The sequence below is a fragment of the Dama dama genome, chromosome 18 (genome assembly GCF_033118175.1).
Source record: "Dama dama isolate Ldn47 chromosome 18, ASM3311817v1, whole genome shotgun sequence".
NCBI classification, from domain to species: domain Eukaryota; kingdom Metazoa; phylum Chordata; class Mammalia; order Artiodactyla; family Cervidae; genus Dama; species Dama dama.
The window spans coordinates 65,781,345-65,804,232 of record NC_083698.1 but is presented as its reverse complement, the minus strand read 5'-3'; the positions used below and the strand labels follow the sequence as shown (position 1 = coordinate 65,804,232).

Below are 22,888 nucleotides of genomic sequence, written 5' to 3'. Positions count from 1 at the left end.
TTAATGATTCCTGGGAAAATTGCTATTTTCAGCATGATTTAATTTCGTTTTACAAGTGCATGTAGTAGGGGGAGGGTTAATAAGTTTTAGCGGTAGTTGCAGGGCTTCCAGAGCTCCCTGGCACCCGTTCACTGTTCACACCTTATAAAATGCACTTTATGCCAGGTTTGGCCTGACTTGGGAAGGAATGTATTTGTTTGCTCCTGAATTTTCCTGGGGAGAGAAGGAGGCCCCTCAGAGACTGGTGTCCACTTTCCTCTAAGATCTGGTTTGTTCCCAGGTAGAAAATGGATCACCCTTGCCTGTGGCGCACAGACCAGTTGAGGAGGAAGGTCTAACAGCACTGACCACTGGCTAAGGGTAGTCAGCCTCTGATGGGAAAATGTGACTAAAACCCCTTTGATACTGCAGAGGTGGGTGAGACCCCTTTCCCATCTCTGCTAAAATTATTACATGAACTAAAAATCATATTCATTCAAGGTCAGGTGATAGTTCTAATATTCTGGGACTAGGGGCTGTTGGTTTTCTCTATCTTGTTGGAGAGTACTCCCTTCAGTGACAATCAAGTCTAAATCCTCTTTACAAATTTGTAAATCAGTAAGCAGATACTGGGCTATAAAGATTGAGAAGTGGGGTTTGATTTCAGCCTTTTGAATCTAGATCTCTAGGTTACAGTGAGATCTGGGAGTACTTAAGGAAGATGTCCCTAGTTCAGAGTTTGGCTTTCTTCCAACACTTAATACTCCCAGATCTACCTTGCTTAAGGTGTCATTATTCTTTCCTCCAAAAAAACTTTGGAGGATGTACCAGAAAAATTCAGTTTATTTTTAAAGGTCTTGCTTGGAAAAAAAAAAGAAATGAAAAAACAAACAAAAATCCCAAGTTGCAGTTAGTGAAGAGAACCTTAAAAACATCCAAGAGACAAAAAGCAATCTCAACTCTTTGTACAAACTATTTTTTATCTCCAGGGAAACAGGCAGATTAAGTGTGAAGGTGCAATAAATACCAAAGGGACCACTTCTTTCCAAGTGTGCTCAGAGTTCAGCATGTAGAACAGCTGCAGAAACTCGTGGGCCCGCAGCACTGCGCGGTTTCACCTTTCATTGCAGAGAAGGACACGTTTCTATGCCTTACAGAGACTTGAAGCTTGAAAGCCTGGCCAAGTTTGGGAAGAAGAGGAGCCCTCTCAGAGCTCAAGAGCTTTCCTGCTCTTTGGAACTTTTCCCACAGTGGGTCAAACTTGACAAGAGTTCAGCTCAAGTTGAACAAATTATGTGAGCAGTCAGTCCAAGTGAATGCAACCCAAACCATCTACAGGATTTTTACACGAAAGGTCAACCATTTCAATTCAGAGAACTTTTCTTTAATTAAAAGTAGGAAACACACAAATATGTCTTAGAACTTTGTTTTTTTAAACAGAGTTTATTCTTAGCACATGGCTTTCTACAGAGCAACACCACAATTTGTACAGCTGCATGTGGGACTAAATGCACTCTCCCTTCCAAGATTGTGCCTCAGAATAAGACAATATCTCCATAACAATATTTTAAATAAATGAAAGGAAGGGAAACTAACATGTGTCACATCTACCATCAAGGTCTATACATTTTTGAGAATTAAATAATCTTGTGAGGTCCACAGTGGCTACTCATTTATTCAGTTCAGTACAAGCTTTTATGAGCTGCCTTAAGGAGGGAGGGGAAGGTAAGGAAGGTAGGAAAAGGGTCTGTTTTCTTCTGCTTGCAACAAATGTACATGTCCCCAATCAACATGAGTTGTGCGACTGGCTTCAGCCATCTCAAAAGTATTTGATGCCAAGTGGTCCTTCTCGGGTATCCAAAGCTGACAGCCTTGTCCAGGCCAGCAGGTTGTCCCACCAGCCAGCATCCTGGTCATTGCCTTCTCTTCTGTGGCAACCAGTTCACACGCTTTCTTACCCGCAAAACAGCTTCTTTTTATTATCCTTTTCACCAAATTGAGTTTTGTTTGGGGGTCAGTCGTAGTCCAGATGGGGACGGGTGGATGGGAAAAGGGGCAGAAGAGAGGAGAAAAGCAGGTGAGGGACAGAACTGGTCTAGAGCTCTGGAAGATTACATAGAGGAAGGAGTGAGTGCGGAGGAGCCCTGGTGGGGGTGAGGATGCGGATGCGGGCTCTGAGTTTGTGGTTTTCCTGGCGGGCCTGCTGAAGCCGAGCTGGAGTTGGAGGATCGCATCTTAGTGTTGGGCAGTTTATGATCTTTCTTCCACTTCATCCTTCGGTTCTGAAACCAGATCTTGACCTGGCGCTCAGACAAGCAGAGCGTGTGGGCGATCTCGATGCGGCGACGCCGGGTCAGGTAGCGGTTAAAGTGGAACTCTTTCTCCAGCTCCAAGACCTGCTGCCGGGTGTAGGCGGTTCGGGAGCGCTTGGGCTCCCCTCCATTATAACTGGGGTTGACTGAAAGCCCATAACCCCGAAGGAGAAAGCCAAGGAGGAGGGAGTGGAGGAGAGGGAAAGGAGGAGGAAAGAGAAGGTGGGGTGGGGAAGAGCAATTGGACATCATCATTATATAATAACCTGACACCAAGTTCACGCAAGATACATAAAACGGCAAAGAAAATGTTTCACAGGCTATTGACAACGGGAAACACCCGAGAGCCATAAAGAATAGTGCTGGGCATTGGGGCTGAAGAAAAGCTTCAAAGACACATGGCCTGAAGCCTCTGCCAGGGCAATTAAATTTATGGGGGCTATAATTACTGCCCTAACAGTTTGTCGTCTCGTAAATCTCCAGATAAAGGGACCCCGGGTACAAAAGGGTTCTCACATTGGAATCAGGCGGCTGGCTGGCGCTCACACACCCACATCCCACTGTAGCTTGGGCCAGTTCGGTGCTCCCCTCCCGAGGCCCTCTTCCCCTAAGGGGCCTCTCTCCCTGACCCCCGCCCCGGCCCTGGAACCCGGCTCGGCCCCAGCCCACCATTCCGCGCCTCCCCAGCGGCGCCACGTACCGGCGCTGACATGGATCTTCTTCATCCAGGGGTACACCACGGGCTCCTTGCCCTTCAGGCCCGGCGGGCTCTTGTCTGCCAGGAGCAGCGGGCACGCGGGGGCGCTGCCCCCTGACGGGACGCCCGGGGTGGCAGGAGCCGCCTCGCAGCGCCGCGGGGGCGCGGGGGCCGCCGCACGATGCTGCGGGGGAGGAGGCGGCAGGACGTGGCTCGCGTGCAGGCCGTGCGCAGGAGCCTTGGCGTGCGCCGGGGGCTGCTCGGGCTGCGGCGGCTGCCCCGGACTGGCGCCACCGCGGTAGCCATAGGGGTAGGCGGTGTCGGCCGCCCCGTGCGCGGGGTAGAGCGCGGCCGCGGGATAGGAGGACTCGCGGGCGGCCCGAGGCGCGTAGTAGGAGGCTGGGGGCTCGCGACTGCCGCCCGCGTGGGAGAGCTGGGGCTGCTGCTGCGGCGGCGGCAGGTGCTGGGCCGCGGGCGCTGGGGGCTGCTGATAGCCGGGGCCCCCGCCCGGGCCGCCGTCTCCGCCGCCCGGGCCGCTGTGCTGCGCGTACTCCTCGAAGGGAGGGAACTTGGGCTCGATGTAGTTGGAGTTTATCAAAAACGAGCTCATGGTCATTAATTTGTGAAGTGCAAAAATACTAATTTTTCTCGCGTTGTCGTTTTTCTGGGCTCGCCGAGGCCCCTCCCCCTCCTGCCTCGTTTCCCATCCCCCCTTCCTCCGGTCTCTTCCCCTCCCCCGCTGTCAAGCGCCCACCCCTCCCCCTCCCTCCGCCGCCTGCGCCACCGAAGTTCGCGCCGCTCCTCCCCCCCGCGCGCGCGCGCGCCCTCTGTCCCGACCAGCGCGCGTCCCGGCCGGCGCGCATCCCGCCCCGTACCTCCACGTGACCCGCCCCCGCCAATGTGCGCGCCGCGCGCGCGGACCCGGATCAGGAAGCGCGCGGACGGGTGATGGATGCTGCTGTCCCACTTCAGCCGAAGGGAGGGAGCTCGCGCTTTGGTCCTCCAATCCCCCAACTTTGAGTCCCGCTGGCAATTCGGGGACCGCAGGCTTCTGGTTCTCTCGCATGCCGGGACCGAGCCCTACGCGTGCCCTGGCCTAGGCCTCGGGGCAGCCAGGCGGCCGCGGCCAAGCGCTGACCTCGGGCCCCAGCCTAGCTTGGCTTGGAGTCCTCCAGAGTTCGAGGCCGCCTAGGGGAGGGAATGGCGTCGGGACCAAGACGAGATGGGGTGGTATTCCGTTTTTCATCCTGGCCCCGGAATAAAACGAATGGGGCCAACAGACCAGTTTTCTCACCAACTGATTCCTTCCCCACATCGTGCTCACCGCATCCTCGCCCGTTGTACCTTGTTTGAGAAGTCAAGCAGGAGCCAAAAAGGGTGGGTGGGTCAGCAGCTGAGGGAAATAGGCCCCTAGATTTGAAACAAGACTATTCCAATAGAAGCGGATGAGCTTTTTTTTTTTTTCCTTTTAGAAGCAGAATTGATTTGGTTATTTCCCTAAGAAAAACCAGAATTTCCTAATAGCGTCTCATTTGATGGAAGTGTCGATTTAGAATTAAATATGCTTGAATGTAGTAGGTGCGATTGTGAGAAAGAAAGTGGCCCAAGGGTGGGGATAGATAGAAGCTTCGATGCCTTCACCAAATCCACCATTGAGAACAACAATTCCCTACTTCAGAACAATCTCAAAGCAAAAACAAGCTAAGGATAGCATAGGCATTGTGTCGACGGGTCTTTTCCCGCTAAGAATTTTGTTTTGTCTTCGGGTGTTGCTTTTTCAGGCTGTATCTGACGTTAAAGTTATATTTAAAGATGATCTATAATTTCTGAATTGCTGAAAATTAGCATATTAACGATGTCAGTAGCTTTGGAAAGGAGAGAGAGGACTGTTGCCTGCCATTTGGTAATTGAAATTTGATGAGTAAACTAATTACGCCATTATTAACAAATAAATTACTTATTAATTCCACCTAATGTTGATGTTTGAAGTAAATACTGATGCCTTCCTCACAGTGTGTATTTTCCCTTTCCTTTTCTGAGTAATAGACACACCTAGATCCTCTTTTCAGCCTAGATTAAAGCAGTGCAAAGTACCATAGTCACCATTCTAAAAATACTTTCATATTGGCATGCAAAGCAAGTATTTTTCAGCTGGTGCACCTTAGTTGATTTTTCAAAGAGCAATATAAACAGCCTTCTCACAACAGTCTGGAACGCAGACAAGGAAAGTTACAGCCTAAGCCTGGAGACACTTCAAAAGGAATGTCAATTCTATCTTCATTTATATGGGTTACTCATATGAGTTACGAAATGCTGGAATATATCCATTTGATGGATAGTCTTTAATGCCTAGCCACATAAAGCCTATTATATGGGACTAATCTTTAAACTAATTTAGGAAAAGAGGTTAAAAAAGGGATCATGTTAGCTTTCTAGCTGCAGTCATCCTGAAGTGGTACAAAGAGGTTTTCCATATTTGAAGAGAGATGTCCATCGACATGGGGCATCCTAAAAATTTTTACAAATGAAACCTAAGCCACAGACAGAAATCAACACTGAGTGTAATCTTTAGACATCCTCTTTAGACTCAAGGGAAATATCTAGCCTGTGATAGAACTGCCTAAACCAATATCACTGTACCGCAAGGAAAAATAACATATACATATGTATACTATATAACATGAATAATATATACATTCATAAAGTAATTAGCAAAACTGCTCACTGAGCTTCAGGGAAGAAAAAACCTGACAAGGAAATGTTGCCTCCCTCCTCGTGCCATCAGACGAGGGTTTAACCATGTCTGTTCAATATTATTTACAGACACTAAAAAACAAAATTCGTGTTGTTTAGCCTCAGAACCTTCCACCCAGTTTCTATTTAAAAGTATTAAGGAGGCTCAGGCACTGTTTTGTATATGGTTAACCTAAACGAGTTAACTGCGCCTGTGATTCGTGTGGCTCTATTCCTTTAGGAAGATGGGCTTACACAGAATCCCCCCAAGGCCTGTAACTTGTCTTTGTGGTTCCTATCATAAACACAAACGGAGCCAGGACCACCAAGTGTTATCTCCCACACCGACATTTTGACATTTTACTGCAAGATTTATGGCTGTAATAAACAATCTCAGTATCTTTTTTGATCCTTCCACAATCTCTCTTTGCAAGCCATAGCATCATTCCACTGAATTAAATAATCTTTTGAAAAAACAAACAAACAAACAAAAAAACCTCTTGCCTTCACATGAGATTCAAGACACCAACGTAAAGCCAGGAAGAAACTAACTCAATTAATAAATAAACTGAAGTTTACCGGCAGAATCTTGCCCGAAAAAAGATGAGATGCCCTGAAATCAAGCAGAGTGGGAACATGCTAATCTTCACACACCAACTGGCTCCAGTCCCAAGCACGGTGAAAGCGTTATCCTTTTCTTGGGAAACTGGTAAGCATATTTCCTCATTTCCATGTGCAGGGATAATATATATTCCTAACCAAAGCGTTCTTAAAATCCCATTAAGTGAAATAACTTTTCGTCATGTCCTCAAATCCCAACTGGAGAAGGAAAGCAAAGGGAGTCCGAGGGAGAGAGAGGGTGAGAGGGAGGCAGTGTTTTGCAGCCTAGTTTGAATTTGATTTGAATTATTTTGAATATATTTGGAACAGCCTTCCCTCTTGAATGCAACCCTGTCCCAAGTTTCAAAGTGACCGAACAGTGACACCGTGTGCATTTTGTTTCTTATTAATCTTACACATTGACAGTCTTTGTTAAATCACAAGGCGCGCCCTTCACCAGCCGACATTTTCATATTTGTTAGACGCGCTGACCTGAAGTTCACCTCGGCCTTGGACTTTGCGCTTCTAAAAGGTCTATACAGTGCCTTTTAGAGAGCAGGATGCTTTGCCCAGGTCACTCCTTCTCAGGGAAAATCAAGGCAAGGGCGGGGGTGGGGGGAAGCAAAGGAAATGTAAACGTTATGGAATGTATTGACTGTATTTGTCCTTTGTTCTCTAGAGCTAGAGTCCCTCAGACTGACTGTTCGCTATCTGAAGCACGTCTCTGGAGCGCTCAAGACAGGGACTGAATTTCAGAATGCCTGATAGTGGCATTTGAGGGCTTCCCCCTTACCTATACTCGACAGGATTTTGGAGAAGCAATACTTTATCAGCCATTTGATCAATCAGTTGTCTTGGGGTAATTTCCTTAACAGTAGTTTATACTAATGAACACAACCCAGGCGTAAGGCATATGAAACTCATATTCAGATTAGATATAAATTTTAACCAGGGTTGTGTCAGAGGCCTAAAGATTAAAATCCTCCAAATTAAAAAAAATGTAAGCACTCTAAAAGTGATAACTTCTGCAGGTACCTTTTCTTTGACTTGAAAAACTAGCTAAGAGGTGTCTGTGGTTAGCGAAGCTGACATGTTCCTAAGGTGTGGCACGTTTTTAACCAATAACAAGGTTTTCTTGAAGAGACACATACTTGTCTTAGTGAGGAATACAGGGAGTTTCCGCTTTCTTCATCTCACTGGCCCAGATGTGGTGAAGGGTTCGTTGCTGTAATAGCAGTCACCACAGTTGTTCCCTTTCCTCTCATCTGGCACACCCCCATTTGGCTTCAAGCTCTTGGCCAGAGTAAAAACTTTACACATTGCACAGTGGAAACAATCTGACTACTTCCAGGGAGGCAGTGTTTGGGAAATATTTGCTTTATACCACTGAAGGTACCTGGCACCAGCAAACCCAATCAACCAGATTATAGTGGGATAATCTTAAATGTCCCTGCAAAGGTCTATATTCTGAGTAGCTGAATTAGCTTATCTCCAAAGTTAAAAGGAAAACCTAGGGAAAAAATTTCATTTTTCTCTTCTGTTTCTCTTCATAGATTACTTTGAAGATCAATACGTAGAAAAGGAAACCATGTCCCCCAGAAAATAGATGCTAATGGCACCAGCACTTAAGGTTAATATAGGTGCATGAAAAATAAAATATTGTTTAGCTCTCCAGCTGCAACGCACACACGAGGCATGGTTCCAGTTGGCTTCCCTCACACACTATTCCCTTTCTTTCCTATTCTCCCGCCCTCCCTCCTTAGCTTGCTTCCCCTCTCCTTAGCTTTTATTCCAAATGTATTTTTAAGGAGTATTTTCTGGAGAATAGAAGTCTGTCACAGTGGTCTCATGAAGTGATCTGGCATTTGTGGATTCCACCTTCCAAATGGCATATTATTTACAGTTTATTCACCCATAAATTGTAGCATTTCTCTCCCATTCAGTGTAGGGTTAACAATAAGCATAAAGAAAAACGTTTGACAACAGGAGTATTTTCCTGGTACCAATAAGCATTTTCTCATTGGTGGGAAGGTAGAGGGTTTCCACTTCCTTCCTGCCCTTCCGGGCTCTCAGCATTTAGTGAGTGGAAGTTTCAGAAAAAAAGTATTCTGTGCTTGACAATGGCAAATGATACATTTTGCAAGCAGTGCCTGTGTCTGCCCTTGTTTTCACACACTTTAGGGATCATTATAGGTACTAAAAAGGAAAAAAAAATTAGCCCATCAACATCACAGTTTTCAAAGAGAGGAAGTTTCCTTCTCCACTCTTTTCCCTTTGAAGGTATGATGAAACATTGGCAACTTCCTACATAATTTTTTTAAAGGTCTACTAATGAGTTTTCAGTTTTTTTTTATTTTGAGACAAACCCACAGATTCCTAGATTCTCCAGCATCTAAGTGTTGGTGTTTCAATAATCTATGCCTATTTACCTGCTGCTATTCCCTTAGGATGGGAGTGATCATTCAAGATGAAATACAGCATGTATTACTCTTGAAAAGAGGAATTTTCTATCCTTCCCTTCGTAATTGAGGTCATTCAACCACTAGGGTTCACCTGGAGTCCACGCCGTGATACACGCGTCACTCCGAGCCATTTTATCTTTTGTACTGATAGTCAAGATCGCAGCTCTAACATTGACATCAAACTCTGTCTGGGCAGCTGACTAAGAGTGCCGCACGATGTAAACTTTTGACCCTCAACTTTCTGACCTGCAGTTACAGCCACAAAGATACACAACTCTGTGCCTCTTCTCTCCAGGGGAAGGGCCCCCCACCACCGGAGCAGCTCAGGGACGCCCTGCTTCTGCCACCGCCTTTTGGAATAAGAGGGCGAATTGGAGATTTCTGTGTGTTTTTAACTGTATTTCCCATTGAATCGGCCTCCTGCCTCCTTTTGTCATCACTTAAATAGGAATGAGACGATTTTAAAATCACTCATCATTACATTTACTAGGAAAATTTGGAGCAGAAGACTTTTTCGAGAGGACCCTCGCACAAAGTGAAAGAAAAAAGATGGGGGAGAAAACAGGCAATGGAAGCTGGAGACTTTTCCTTTATTTAAAAATAAAGACGCAGCCCTAATTGTTGGGAGGGAGAGCTGGCCCAGGCAGGAGAGTTGACTGTGAACTTGTACTAAAGCGTGCTCTGCTGGCGATTCCTAGGGTGTGCAGATTTATCTTCTCTGCATTTACTTAACCCGGCAGTGAACTGCACGGGCGTCATTTGTTAGGCGATGACAGACTTCACCTCCAGCAAGGGCTGCTTCACAAAATCGCAATAATTACCCAATAACCTTCATAACAAATATTATTATTGAAAAGACCAGTTTGTGGGGAGGGGAACTGATGGGGGAAAGGCAGCTTTCTTTGCAGGAAAAACACGAAATAAAACAGACCTAGGCAGACCTTCTAGTCCTGGGGTTTAGAATGGCTAGGACTGTGGCTCCCCTCTCCAATGTGGGTGGGAGCCTAGGCAGACCCCCTCAGCCCAGTCTGGAAGCCCCGTGTATAGTTTTGTCATTGTCTAGAAAGACATGCCTTAGAAGCCAAAGGGATGGCGCCCACAACGTTCTGCACTCTCCATGGTGGGCAAACCTCAGACAGACTCCAGAGTGAAGATGGGAGAGAGGCTTTGAAGGGCATCTTTTAAGCTAAAAGAAGAATTGTTTTCCTCTTTAATAGCCTATCTTTCAGGATGTAATTTGCTCTCCCCTCATTAATTGTTTGGATATAATATTCTTCACATCTCAACAACTGAACATGACTCCGTTTCTAGTAGAAATTTCTGTGTTGTTCTCTCAGAATGCCAACAATGAAGCAGGGGGAAAGAGTGGTGGTGGGGGGAAGGAATCTTGGCATAATGTTGTGAAATTAGACCATGGAAACCCTAACAAACCCCTAAGTAAGTGTGACCAGAAGCTTCCTATTATATTTATAGTTCAGGAAATATTGTCTCTTCAGCCTGTAGAAACAAATGGGCCCCGGCACATTTCAGATGCCTTCTCCTTTTACAAGGCTAGGATCACAGACAGACTCTGCAGCCATCGGCTGAGGCTAGATGTCTTCATAAAGCCCTCAGGGTGACAGAGATTTTTTTTTTCCTAGGTAAGTTCCTCTGCAAAAACAACCCCAAAAGAATGCACAAGAAAAAAACAACTTTATCTACAAAACAAGCAGATAACCAGTCATCCTCTTTATGATGCTTCCTATGAAAATAGGAAGAAAAAAAATTCCTCCAATACCGCTCACATAGGTCTGCCTGGATGCTGTATTTTTTAAAGTCGTTTAACCCCATGTGCGTTGGCCTGCTCTCTTAAACTCTAAAGTTTTATGATAATTACAATAGACAGAAATAAGCAAGCTGACAATATTTATAGCCCATATATTTTTTTAATGCATGGGAAAGATTCCCCCATATTGTGTGATACTGGTCCAGAGACTTTCTGCCCATTCCCACACCCCAGGGTGGGATGCGATCACGGAAGTGGTATGGACACTTCCTCCAGGCAAGTTACCTAAATGAACCTGTCAGGAGCCCTATCCCTCTTTTTTCTGCCACTAATTTTAGTCACCAAGAAATCACTCATGCAGGATCACCAAATGAGTAACTAAAGTAAAACCCTTAACCCAGTGTTTTCCATTAAAGAACCTGAAACTCAGAGCAGCAGAACAAAGACTCCAGAATTCTCACTAACACATAATAAAAGAGAACCCAAATAAAGTTAATATTCTGGTTCTGACTAAGATACAGACCCAGCTTCCTAAGTGCTGAACTATCAATGCTCACTTTAATAGGTTACATGAAAGGACTTCAGAGATTCGCCTTCCCACTACTCAACAGGAGTGGGACTTGTGGGAGGGTTTCAATTTTTCAAAAAACTTCTGAGGTTTTGCTTTCTGGACCTCTGAGTTTGGGGATATCTGTTGGACTTAGGTTGAGTGAAAGTGGCCTCTGCACAATGAAATTTGTGGAAATTCCAAATTACACATTAAATGTTTCCACTTGAAGGACTTTACTTTACAGTCAGCACTTGCAGAAAATTTCCCTAAGGAGAAAAGCATTTGGAGACATAAGATCCCAATTTCTGTTTCACTTCTGGATTGGGGGAGTTGGCTTAGTTCTTCATCCAGGATGGGGAAAATCTGCGAAATCCCTTGTGGGTACCCATTCAGGGAAAGGACCCAGGATAGGCTGCAGGGTCCCCAGTCATGGCTTTGCCACTGAAGAATGTAGGGGGTTGGGGCCAGAAAGGGTGGCTGAAACCAAGCTGCAACTGTACCCAGGAAAAATTTATCTCACCCATTGGTGCAATATTGGGAACTGTTTTGGAAATCATAGATTATGTAAATTTCCTGGGATCAAACAGAAAGAGCAGCTAACAAAAGAAAGGCGGAAATCTACTGACAAACGACCAATTTCTCCCCTAAACTACCCTTTATGATGTGTGAGGAAAAACAACCTAATGGCTCTGGGGGCTTTTAAGTTGGGCATTGAAGACACTTCGATTTCCCCTCAAACTTCAGGGCACAGTTTGCAACAGAGACTTTGCCTGTATATTGAGGGGGAATAAATTTCTCTAATCTTACATGTTATCTAGGGAGATGGCTAAGTTGCCTTTTGAGGGTCCTGTGCCTGGATGGTTTAATTCTGCAAAGGAGGAGAGGAAAAGGAGAGAAGAGAGGGCGAAGAAAGGCAAGGCGGAAGAAAAGAAAGCGCTGTAACTCCTTTCATTTAGACTGGGGATTCAAAGACTAAAGTTAAATCCGGCCATAAAATTTATTGCTTCAGACTCACAGGCGGGTGAGAACAATCTCCCCGAAATAAAAAGAACGTGCAGGCAAACAAGGTTCAGGGCCTCATCCCGGGTGGGGGCGGGGAGGGGGTGCTGAGCCCTCCCCCCAGGTGGGGACCTGCGGTCCCCTGCGCCCCGCGGGTGCCCGCGGCCTGGCCTCGGCCTGGCAACCCTGGGGCCCAGCCCGGAGGTGTGCCCCGCCGGCCCCTGCCACCCTCGGGCTCCACCGAGCCGGCCTGCGACCCGGCCCCGAAGGCCGTCGCCTCGATTCAATGCTGCCAAATGACCCCGGCCCGCGAAGACGTATTGCCACAGCCCCGTAAGGAATCCCGCCAGAGTCCTCCTCGGCCCTGCTCGGGCCTTTCTTTCAAACTCCCCAGCGCGCCCGGGCGCAGCGCGGCCTCGGCGCCCGCGGCCCGCGCCCCCCGGGGCTCCCAGCCCCCACCCAGGGCTCCGCAGACCCCGCAGAGCCCGGCCCGCCAGTCCCGGGATGGGGGCGACCCTGCGCAGTCTCCGCATGCAGGCCCACTCACACACAAAAATCATCTTTTTGCACGCCGGCGAGAGCAGCGGAAGTCATTAACATCCGCGCTGGTGCAGCAATTAAAGTTAGGCCTGGGGATGCGGCGCGGCCACTGGCGCCTTGCACCGTGATGCCTCCGAAGCTAGCTCCTGGCGCTGCTCCTTTGAGCCGAGGGAAAGTCTGCTCTCCCCTTTGGAATTCTGAGGCAACCCCAGAGTTACTGAACCAGAGAGAGAAAGAAAGATGGAGAAAGAAAGTTTTCAGAGTACAAATAAACTTGAAAGCGCTCAGGGGGCGAGCTTACCTTAACTCGGAGGTAGCCATTTTTCAGACAGTTTTGAGAACTTGTGGTTTGGACACTTCTGGACCTAAAATTGACAATTTGAATGACCAGGCGGCACACGTAGCCTGCAAAAGAGTCAAATGGAGTCCAGCGTCAGTGAGATTATATGTTATGTGGTATATAATGTTGGATGTCAACTCCCCAAAACCATAAAACTTACTTTAATGGCCCCACGTGACGTTTTATAGCCAGTGAGCCGATCTGTCTGTGCTATGGATGATTTTACGATCTAATTCATAGACAAAACCCTATTCATTTGGCACCCAAATGTCATATAGCCGGAACTGGGGCTTATAAAGTTTACTGTTTTATAACTTTTAAAAGGAAAGACGGCATCAGTGTAAGCAGTCGGTAAATGTGCAAATCTCTAGTTGCTGCTTTAGCTGCTCTGAGGAGTTTCCCACTCAAGCTAGGATGGGGTAAGTACCTTCCATTTGTAGCAAATTAATTGTAGCAAAAGAAGCCAGCTGGGTTCAGGAGGGCGAGGAGTGGGAAAGAGTGCCTGGGTGGGTTAGGGGTAGAGGGTCTGGGGGCCACAGCTTGACACAGTAGCCTTTTCAGCAAGTGGAGGCCTAGGATGGCCTTCAGAGAGAAGCAGCAACTGTGTGGGCCCCTGAGGGCCGCTAACAAAGCCCTGGGCTTTTTCTCCTTTTTCTTTTTTTTTTTTTTGGTACCCAGCCAGTTAACTTGGTTTCCTCAGAAACAGGCAGGTTAAACTCAGGCTTTACAAGCACCTAAGGCTTTTCTACCTCCTGCCCTGAACTCTCTGCTGGGTCAGAGTTAGGGAGGCCGCGGGTCAGGCTGCTGGTTTGAGGTCCCCTTGCACAAGCAGGCTGCTCAGGTAGCCACAGACTCACTGCCTCCCCGCATCAGACAGACAGACAGAAGAGCAGAAAGAGCCGCTTGCTATTTGGCACAAACCAGACCAAGAGAACTTACAATAGAAAGTTTATTTTTTGTTTCCAGTCAGTATTTTTTCCTTAAAAACAAATACCAAAAAAAAAAAAAAAAAAAAAGCTGATCACAGTTTGCTTAAACAGCCAGACTTGGACAATATTTGTAACTTTGTTCACAAAAACATACATCACTGAAGCTGCGCTTATAAGAGCCACTTCCAGAGTTCGTGCAAAGGGTCCTACAAAGGCACGCAGGGACACACCGCTCAGAGTCACAGTTTTCTCACAGAGTCACTAGTCACTACACGTCGAACAAGTTAAGTTGTGTCTCAGCAAGTCACCTCTACAACAGCATTAATTACACAAGGAATATAGGTAGTTTGAATAAAAATATCTTTAACAGCTTGGAGCTATTGAGACAGGGACACTTCCACTCACATGCACAGTTAAACAACTGGAGTGCAACACACAACATTGGCACTAAACGAGGTCGAAGGGGGGCTTTTTGTGTGTTTTTTTCTCTTTTCTTTTTTGTTATAGTTACTTCAAGTAACACAGCTTGCTTCATATAAATAAGTTAAAACATCTATTTTTTTTTTTCAAGACAAAGCCATTCAGGACAAAGAGATGAACAGAAAGCATATCTACTTATACAGGCGCTATAATGGCAATAAACAGGCTCATGATTAAAAGATGAATTAGAGCAACGAGAACAGGGCTTCTTCACAGAAGGAACACAAGGGAATTTCAGAAAGTCACCTTAGTACTGACACTACGCGGGATCCGCTAATACTGCTCAGTACTTTAAACGCTCAAATACTCAGGGGCGGAAGGCCCCTCCCGCCGCCGCCATGCTCATGCTTTTCAGCTTATTATCTTTTTTCCACTTCATTCTCCGGTTTTGGAACCAGATTTTAATTTGTCTCTCCGAGAGGCAAAGAGCATGTGCTATTTCAATCCTTCTTCGGCGGGTCAGGTAGCGGTTGAAGTGGAACTCCTTCTCCAGCTCCAGGGTCTGGTAGCGCGTGTAGGCCGTTCGGGCCCTTTTGCCTTCCGGGCCGCCTATGTTGTCTGCAACAGAAAAGTCAGCGGTTTAGCCACCCACTCCTCAGCCTGTGGCTACCAAAAAGTCCACCAGCTGGAACTGCCAGGGTCCTGGACAGGGAACAGGGGAAAAAAGCTCAACAAGTCCTCCCTCCTCTTCCGCCCACCCACCCACCCCTCCAGAATTTCCTTCCCTCTTCCTTCCTAGAGAGAAAACAATACAGTTTGGACTCTGGGAACAATCGGCCCATCCGAGGTTGAAGCCGCGTCCCCGGAGGATCACCCGGCTTTCCCCCGTCCCTCTCTTGCCCTTTGGACCTGCCTCTGGAGTCCCGAGGCAGGGCACAGCCCTCTCAGGCTGCCCGACACTCAGACACCCACCAAAGCAAGGCCCGTTTCTGTGCGCCCAAGTGGCCTCCAGGTCACCCTCAAAGTTCCAGCCCCGCGAGGCGCCTCCTGTTCCAGCCTGCACGCTTGGGGCGCCTGCTTTCTTTTTTTTCCCTCCCCCTTCTTCTTCCCTTTCCTGCTCTTCCTCCTGCGCCCAAACTTCAGAATCTCGCCAGCTCTCGCCTCGATGATTCCCCCCCAAGCCCCTTTTCGGGGACTCTAATTAGTAACGCTGTTTCCCCAGCGTAGCCCTCCTCATAAATTATCCGCCCTGACAAGCCCGATTCACGGCCCCTACTGCCATCCTCTACCCCTCTGCTCCCTGCTCGACTGGCCTGACCCGTCAGCGCGTTCCGAGGCGCTGGGGTTCGATATGTTTTTGTTTTTCCTTTCCCCCCTCATTCAACGTCTAAACTTGCCTGACCAACGGCCCCTTCCCCCGCAACCCCCCATTTGTGAGAGCCCAGCGCTGCAAAGAGGAGGAAGAAGGAAGGCAGGGGAAGGAGAACGGCGGGGAGAGGCTCCACCGGGCTGGGAGAGGGGAAACCAGGAGAGACCGGGAGAGAGAGGGCGGTAAAGGAGATGGGAGGGGGACCGAGAGTCGCACCCCCGCGGCTGGATTTAGGAAAAGGCTGGCTTTACCATGACTTATGTGCAGCTTGCGCATCCAGGGGTAGATCTGGGGTTGGGCGGGCGGCGCCGGGCTCGGCTCGCTCTGCGCGCTCGCCTGCTCGCTGCTGGCGGGGGCGTCCTCCTCGGCTCCGGACGCCGTGCCAACCCCCTCTCTGCTGCTGATGTGGGTGCTGCCGGCGTTGGCCGAGGCGCCGCTGGAGTTGCCCAGGGAGTTTTTCCCGCCGTGGTGGCTCTCGCTGCCGGGCGAAGGGGCCACGGCGGAGCAGGGAAGCGGGTCGGGCGGAGGCGAGTGCGTGGACGTGGCCGGCTGGCTGTACCTGGGCTCGGCGGGCGCCGCGCTGGCGCCGGCCGCGTAGCTGCGGGCGCGCTCCCCGGAGCCAAAGTGGCCGGAGCCCGAGCGGCCGACGCTGAGATCCATGCCATTGTAGCCGTAGCCGTACCTGCCGGAGTGCATGCTCGCCGAGTCCCTGAATTGCTCGCTCACGGAACTATGATCTCCATAATTATGCAACTGGTAGTCCGGGCCATTTGGATAGCGACCGCAAAATGAGTTTACAAAATAAGAGCTCATTTGTTTTTTGATATGTGTGCTTGATTTGTGGCTCGCGGTCGTTTGTGCGTCTATAGCACCCTTGCACAATTTATGATGAATTATGGAAATGACTGGGACATGTACTTGGTTCCCTCCTACGTAGGCACCCAAATATGGGGTACGACTTCGAATCACGTGCTTTTGTTGTCCAGTCGTAAATCCTGCCTGATGACCTCTAGAGGTAAACTCGTGCACTAATGGGGGAGTTGGGTGGAGGCGAGAGGGGTGGCGCGCGCGCCCCTGGCGCGTGCCCGCCGCCCGCCGCCGTCGTTCAGTCGGACTCGAGCGCCACCCGCTGGAGGCAGAGCGCATCGCTCCGCTTCCGACCCGGGGCTGCGAGGGCCGGGGTCGAATTGAGGTTACAGCCCATTATGGCAAAATTATTGCATTTCCCTCGCAGTTCCATTAGGATGTACCAATTGTGAGGCCGTCAGCTGCCGATCGCGTGCCCGGCGAGGTTGCAGAGGACTGGGGGAAGATGGTGACTTGAATTTTATTTACAACAACTTTATTTCCCCGCTGTGTAGCCCCTCTTATTTGTTGTGGCGAGATTGGGGTCGGTTCTGCCCGTCGTGCCGACAGCTCTGAAATTTGAAAATACAGATATCACCTTCGGGGAAGGGGGGAGGCCATTTAGCCAATTGGAGAAATAAATCCTACCCGCAGCAGCAGTTACAATTATGGCTCTGTTTTTTCGAGCGCGTGAGGGGCAGTGTCCCTGCCGCTCTTAAATGACAGGCGTCTATTAAAGATAGCTTTTGTGTAGTGTTTCTCCGAGGCGAGGTCAAATTCCATACACTTTTATAACCAGAGTCGATTTTTCTTGCGTGTAAATATGGTTCTCCTGTCATTAGTTTGCTATTTGATTTGCTTTGAGTATCCAGCTTGGAGAATCTTCACCACCCAGTCCCTTTCCTCTAGCCAACCGGGCCCCAAGTCGGAGGGTTCTCGGTGAACCCAGAGAGTGGGCCCAGGCTCCTCACAGCCACAGAAGCTGTTTGGGGCTGGGGATCCGTGGGCCGAATTATTAGGGTCTTGCTTAGACCTCCAGGAGTAAAATGAGGGCGCTAATGAAAGCATTTTGTGGCAGTGCCTAGTACCTCCGTGGTTATCTTTCTGGGTTCTGAAAGACGAAAGTAAATCACAAATATAGCCTAAAGGCGAGGCGGGGGAGTCTCCCCGGTGGAGGCCAAGCATCTCAGGCGCCCCTGGCACGTTTGAAAACCAGGACTCTTGCGGCTCCCATGGCTATGGGCCGTTTCCTTAGGTCCTGAAAGCTGTTGCGGTGGCAGCGCCGGCGCTGTCGGAGGCGGGGAGCCGGAATCCGGAGCTCAGAGCCTTCGGGGAGCCCAGTCGCTTCCAGGGCTGTGAAGTTCCACCCGTGCCCAGGTTGGCTCGGCTGGGCTGAGGTTGCTTCTTCTCCACGGACGGTTGCGCGCGGGGCCGAGAGACAAGCCTCTCTCTCGGTCCCCCTTTGTTCCTCGCGCGTCTTCCTGTCTGGGGATGGCCTAGAAGGCCACGGCAGAGCTGGGGCCCCAGACTTTAGGCCCCTCTTCCCAGTGGTCGGGGTTGATTTGGTGATCAAGATCTCTGGGGCTTGGTGGCGAGGAACTGAGGCGGAAACACGCCCAGACACCAAAACGGGCTCGGTCCCCGGGTTCCTTCCTCTCCAGTAACCCAGCGACCCGAGCTCAGGGCCGTGCAGAGGCGCTAATACAAGAGCCGGGGACGGATTCGGGGCGGGCCCGGAGATCCGGATCCGGCTTGGGCAGCCTGGGAGATCGGGACTGCGTGTGCAGTGCGTCTCGCTCTACCGCTGGGATTGGCTGTGTGGGATTTTTTTTTTTTTTTTCCTTGTAAGAAATAAATGCTCAGGCGTTTGCAAAGCGCCGGGCTCCCCTGAAGCTTCGAAAGCCCCCGTATGAGAGCAGGCGGGAAGAAAAGTTGGGGAGCAGGCGAAGGCAAGGGGGCAAAGCCAAGGGAGGTTGCGGCGCGGGCCTGGTCCCTGCCCAGGCGTCTATTCGCCCGCCTTTGCCTCAGCGTCCTCCCCGCTGGGTTGTGTGGAATTGATGAGTTTATTTTCCTTTTTCCACTTCATGCGGCGGTTCTGGAACCAGATCTTGATCTGGCGTTCGGTGAGGCAGAGCGCGTTGGCTATTTCGATGCGGCGGCGCCGCGTCAGGTAGCGGTTGAAGTGGAACTCCTTCTCCAGCTCCAGCGTCTGGTAGCGCGTGTAGGTCTGGCGGCCTCGGCGCCCGTGACTCCCATACACAGCACCTGCGGGCAGAAATGGCCGGACGCCAGTAAGCCAGGATCCAAGCAGCCTGACCAGTCAGCCCTGAGCCCCGCGCCCTGGTCTCGGGGCTGGAAACCACCCGCTTCTCCCACTATGTCTGGGGCCCGAAAGCGGACTGGATGGGAGAAGATTATTTCATACCAAGCGAGATATTTTCCACCTAAAACGACTTGGAGTGGGAAATGATTGTTTTTGCAAAATCTGCTCAGTAAAAATATTACAAGAAAAAAGAATAGAACAGCATTTTTAAATCCGGGCACCTAAGTCTGTTTTGTGGGGGTACAGTGTGTGTGTCTGGAAATGATGGGTATGGAACCCTGTAAGTAGGGTACACACTCCCAATTCACACACCGACCTCTGTGGAGTTATTACTGTGGTCAGTACTTCAGGACACAACATACTTTTTGGAAAATTTTAAATGGTCAGCCCTCTTAGATCTTTGCAAATGCTTTCCCATTGTATGGTCCTTCTGAGAAAAGCAGAGCTCTTGAAAACACAAGTGAATTTTAAAGCAAAAGACTAAGTTTTAAAATCTGCATTAGGCTCTGTCCTTCTCCAAGAATTCCCTGTGGAGTTTTTGGAAATTAGGGGCAAAGAGATGGAGATATGGGCCATCTGGGGCTTCTATAATGTAGGGCTGTGATGGGCTATCTATTCTGATGCCAGAAAGACCCATGGGTTGGGGGCTCCCCCCAAGTTGGGTGTGTGAGACTCAGGCAGGGCCTCAGAAGGAGGCAGAAGTTGGCTGTGAGTGAGCAGTTGAGTGGAGGGGGGAGGAGGGGAGGGAGGAGAGAGCGGAAAAATCCTGAGGCCAAGGATGTGGCCCTCCAAGGCTTTGGGGAGACACTGCAAGGGGCCAAATGAGGGCCTCTTTCTAGATGGGTTTCTGAAGGGCAGAAAGGTGAGGAGCCAGTGAGGGAAAGAGGCGTTCTCAGGCTGGGTGCAGAAGGCCATCACGACTGGGAGAACCTTGCAGAGTGTTACCAGGGTGCAGGGTGGGCAGGCACACTTTCCCATCCAGCCTTGCTCTCTCGTCAGACTGCCCCGTCACTGGGTCTCACAGAGCAGGGAGACCCCCCCCCCCCACACGCTCCCCTAAGGTGTCACCTTACATGGGCACTAGCGCCCTGCCTTCACTCTTTCACAGCTTGATTGTCCCATTGGGAATGGGTTGGGTTTATTTATTTTTTTAAAAAAAAAACCTTTTTAAAAACCCAAGAAACTTTGTTCATTCTTTCCTCCTTTCTTTCTGTGTCCTCTTTCTACTCTGTCTCTTCCTTCCTTCCTTCTTTCCCTGCCTCCTTCCCCCTCTCCCTCCACTCTCTTTGAGGGGCTGCAGGGAAACACCTTACCCGCGCAGGAGTTCATCCGCTGCATCCAGGGGTAAACAGGGCTCGTGTACTTCCGGTCGGTGCCTTCGTCATGGAGGGCTTTGCCCGGCACGCTGCTGCTGTCGGGTTTGTACTGCTGCTCGGGAGAAAAGTGCAGGTAGTCCCCGGGGCCCCTCTGCTTGCCACTGCCCGAGGGCGAGGCGCCACTGAGGTCCTTATCAGAATAGAAACACGAGGCCCCGTACTCGTAGGATGCCCGGTTGCAGGCCAGGACCGAGTTGGACTGTTGGTAGAAACAAGGTGAGGTGTACGTCTTGTCCGGGAGGCTCGACGCCCCGTACGAGGCCGGGAAGGGCCTCAGCGCGTCATAGCCGGCCGGATAGAGGGGCAGCTGGCCCAAGAAGGAGTCCTGGCCGCTGGGCAGGCTCCCGGGGAAAGTGGGATTCACAAAATAGGAACTCATTTGCGCGCCCCTCTGCAGGACTGTGATTTGTTGTGTATTAGTACATCTGGCTATAACTATTAGTAGTCATCGAACTGGTTTGTTTCTGGATGGCCGAACGCCAAAAGCGACAGCAGCAAATCGCACCAGCTGACGCGGCGGCGGCCAATGGGAGCGAGCGCCGGAGCCCGCTCCCCGGGGACCGCGGCGACCGAGGCAGCAAAGTTACAAACAGCCCCCAGTCCGCCCGCCCGCCGCCCGCCCGCCCGGCAGATTGATGGGCGCGCACAACCAACCCGCCCGGCTCTCTCCCCCAACGCCGGCGGCGGGCACAGCCCGGGCAGGGGCACCGGTGTCCGGGCCGCCGCAAAGGCCCAAACAGGCCCGCTCTCTCCTCCTTCCCTTTTGCCTTGTTGGATTTTGCTGGTTTTTCTCTCCAAACAGGAAACCTGACAGCCCCGCGCCGGGAGGGGCGGTGACAAGGATGACTCTACTCCGGGCGGGCCTGCCCTACCGGCAGGGCCCCGAGTTTGCCCCCTCCCCCTGCACTCCTCTCCCCGTGGGTGCGGGTTACCGACGTGCAGAAGGGATCTGAGAAACCAGGCCTGCGCCCCAGTTCTCTCCTACGCCTTAGGAATCGGTGCATCATCTCCTCCTCTCTTTCCCCAGTCCCACCAAGGGCCTGGGCCTCGCCACCAAAGGGAAAAGCTCACCTCCAGCCAACCAGGGCTAGGATGAGGCTAGTCTCTTCCCCTGCCGGCCCCCTACTCCCACGTACATGTCTCCTTTGAGTCTCCAGAGGCTTCCTTACAATGGCCAGCTATTGCCTGGCCTCAAAGCGCGCGCACACGCAGGCACACACACACACACACACACACACACACAAGCTGTGAGCCCCGCTCTGGCTGCCTCTGAACCCAGGAACGCAGAGGCTGGAAACCACTGGTTTCAACAAGAAAGAAATCTACAGAGGAATGGCTGTGAGACTGAGTTCCAAAGCCAGCCCTAGGACCTGCTCCCCTCTCCCGCTCCAGGCTGGGTGGCAGAGATGAGACAGATCCAGATGTGGAAACTCTGCCCTCATTTCAGAGGTGCTAGTGACCCAGGGTGCCTGGCTCAACCCAGCAGAGAGGGCAGCTGTGCTGGCCCAAGGCGGTGGCAATAATGAACGTGCTTGGTTTCTGGGTCACCTGTCCAAAGGGCACTGTCCTGGAATATCCCCCTTTCCTGCCTTTTCTGGGACTTTGGGGGAACCTGCCACCCACTGTGGCTACAGAACCAGAAACAGTTGTCTCCCCAGCTCCAGAAATTATCTGAATTGCGTTTACCACAGTCGCAGGCCTGGCCTTCCCCAGACAGGACATGAAAAGCCTGTCCTGGGCTGTGCTCTCTTGCCTGAGAGCTGTGCCTTCAAGATAGTTGACTTTTACAGCGCATAGATCAATCTCATTTTGTACAATGTGGTACCATTCCAATGGCATTTTTACAACTGTATTTGTTAGGCTTGTAAAACCCTTGAATTAGCTTTAAAGTCCTCAATTCTGTGGAGCTTGAAGAAAGACTTATTTATATGATTTGGTTGAATTTCCGGAGGATGTTTATAAGATCTGTAAAACTGGTGAATGCAGGCTGATGGGGTTCAGAACTTGGGGGGTGGCAAGGGTCCCCGAGGAATCTGGCAACGACTTCCTTAATCTCTTCCTTGCTTTTCAATTTTTTCCCCTTACTTCCCCCAAGGAAAAAAATTTGAGAAAAGACTGGGCTCTGATTGGCCTCCCCAGAGACTATGGTGCATCCTTGAAATCAGCTGCTGCCCACTGAATGGGGGCTGCACCCAGAAGCCTTCTGCCTGTGCCCCAATCAATTGAACCTGGGAAAGTTTCTCTTTTGCATATATAAATAAGGGCCTGGTAGGAGAGGATATAATTTTAACTTGCCCTCAAATTTCTTTAGGAAAAGGATCTGATAGGTGAAAATTAAAACTTGAGAGTAGAAATTTTTAAAGGGATTTTTAAAAAGCTGTGTTAGAAGAAAATGTTTGAGTTGTTCTTTAAACAATGCCATCAGATGACAGTGATTTCGAGCAAGTTATTAAGTTATTAAGATGAAAATAATCATTTGGAGATGTTGATAAATGTTTATGTTTATCATTTCTGCTTTATTCTTCTAGGTTCCACATAGTGTTGGGGCTGGGGGCAATTTACTACTATTATTAGTATCAAACCATAAGGTTTGATCTGGATTCTCGATCTAATCATTGTCTCAGTCAACAAAATATTTGATCTCTCAG

The 22,888-nt window shown here is 49.8% G+C and overlaps 5 protein-coding genes across 6 annotated transcripts in view; all 5 read right to left on the bottom strand.

Moving 5' to 3' along the window:
- Positions 1–12,958, bottom strand: part of HOXA1 (homeobox A1) — a 45,675-nt gene extending 32,717 nt beyond the window's left edge. The window contains exon 1 of the mRNA XM_061165478.1: positions 12,939–12,958. The gene's annotated coding sequence lies outside the window, so the exon portion shown is untranslated. The remainder of the gene's footprint in view (positions 1–12,938) is intronic.
- HOXA3 (homeobox A3) overlaps positions 1–13,076 on the bottom strand; it is a 35,948-nt gene extending 22,872 nt beyond the window's left edge. The window contains exon 1 of one of the 2 annotated variants that reach the window (XM_061165473.1): positions 12,939–13,076. In XM_061165473.1, the coding sequence (XP_061021456.1) occupies positions 12,939–12,958 (20 nt within the window). In that variant the 5' untranslated portion in view covers positions 12,959–13,076. The remainder of the gene's footprint in view (positions 1–12,938) is intronic. The other variant, XM_061165470.1, reaches the window with a different exon arrangement.
- Positions 1,443–3,604, bottom strand: HOXA4 (homeobox A4). Its single transcript, XM_061165481.1, has 2 exons — positions 2,992–3,604; positions 1,443–2,437 (listed from the first exon to the last, which is right to left on the bottom strand). Exons 1-2 carry the CDS (start codon positions 3,602–3,604, stop codon positions 2,091–2,093), a joined length of 960 nt encoding a protein of 319 aa, XP_061021464.1. The 3' UTR covers positions 1,443–2,090.
- A 917-nt stretch (positions 13,077–13,993) lies between the features above and the next one.
- On the bottom strand, positions 13,994–18,505 carry HOXA5 (homeobox A5). The gene is made up of 2 exons (XM_061165474.1): positions 15,947–18,505; positions 13,994–14,944 (listed from the first exon to the last, which is right to left on the bottom strand). Exons 1-2 carry the CDS (start codon positions 16,839–16,841, stop codon positions 14,694–14,696), a joined length of 1,146 nt encoding a protein of 381 aa, XP_061021457.1. The 5' UTR covers positions 16,842–18,505; the 3' UTR covers positions 13,994–14,693.
- A 31-nt stretch (positions 18,506–18,536) lies between these two features.
- On the bottom strand, positions 18,537–20,784 carry HOXA6 (homeobox A6). The gene is made up of 2 exons (XM_061165482.1): positions 20,178–20,784; positions 18,537–18,806 (listed from the first exon to the last, which is right to left on the bottom strand). The coding sequence occupies exons 1-2, from the start codon at positions 20,617–20,619 to the stop codon at positions 18,547–18,549; spliced, it is 702 nt and encodes a 233-aa protein (XP_061021465.1). The 5' UTR covers positions 20,620–20,784; the 3' UTR covers positions 18,537–18,546.
- Between the last annotated feature and the right edge of the window lie 2,104 nt (positions 20,785–22,888).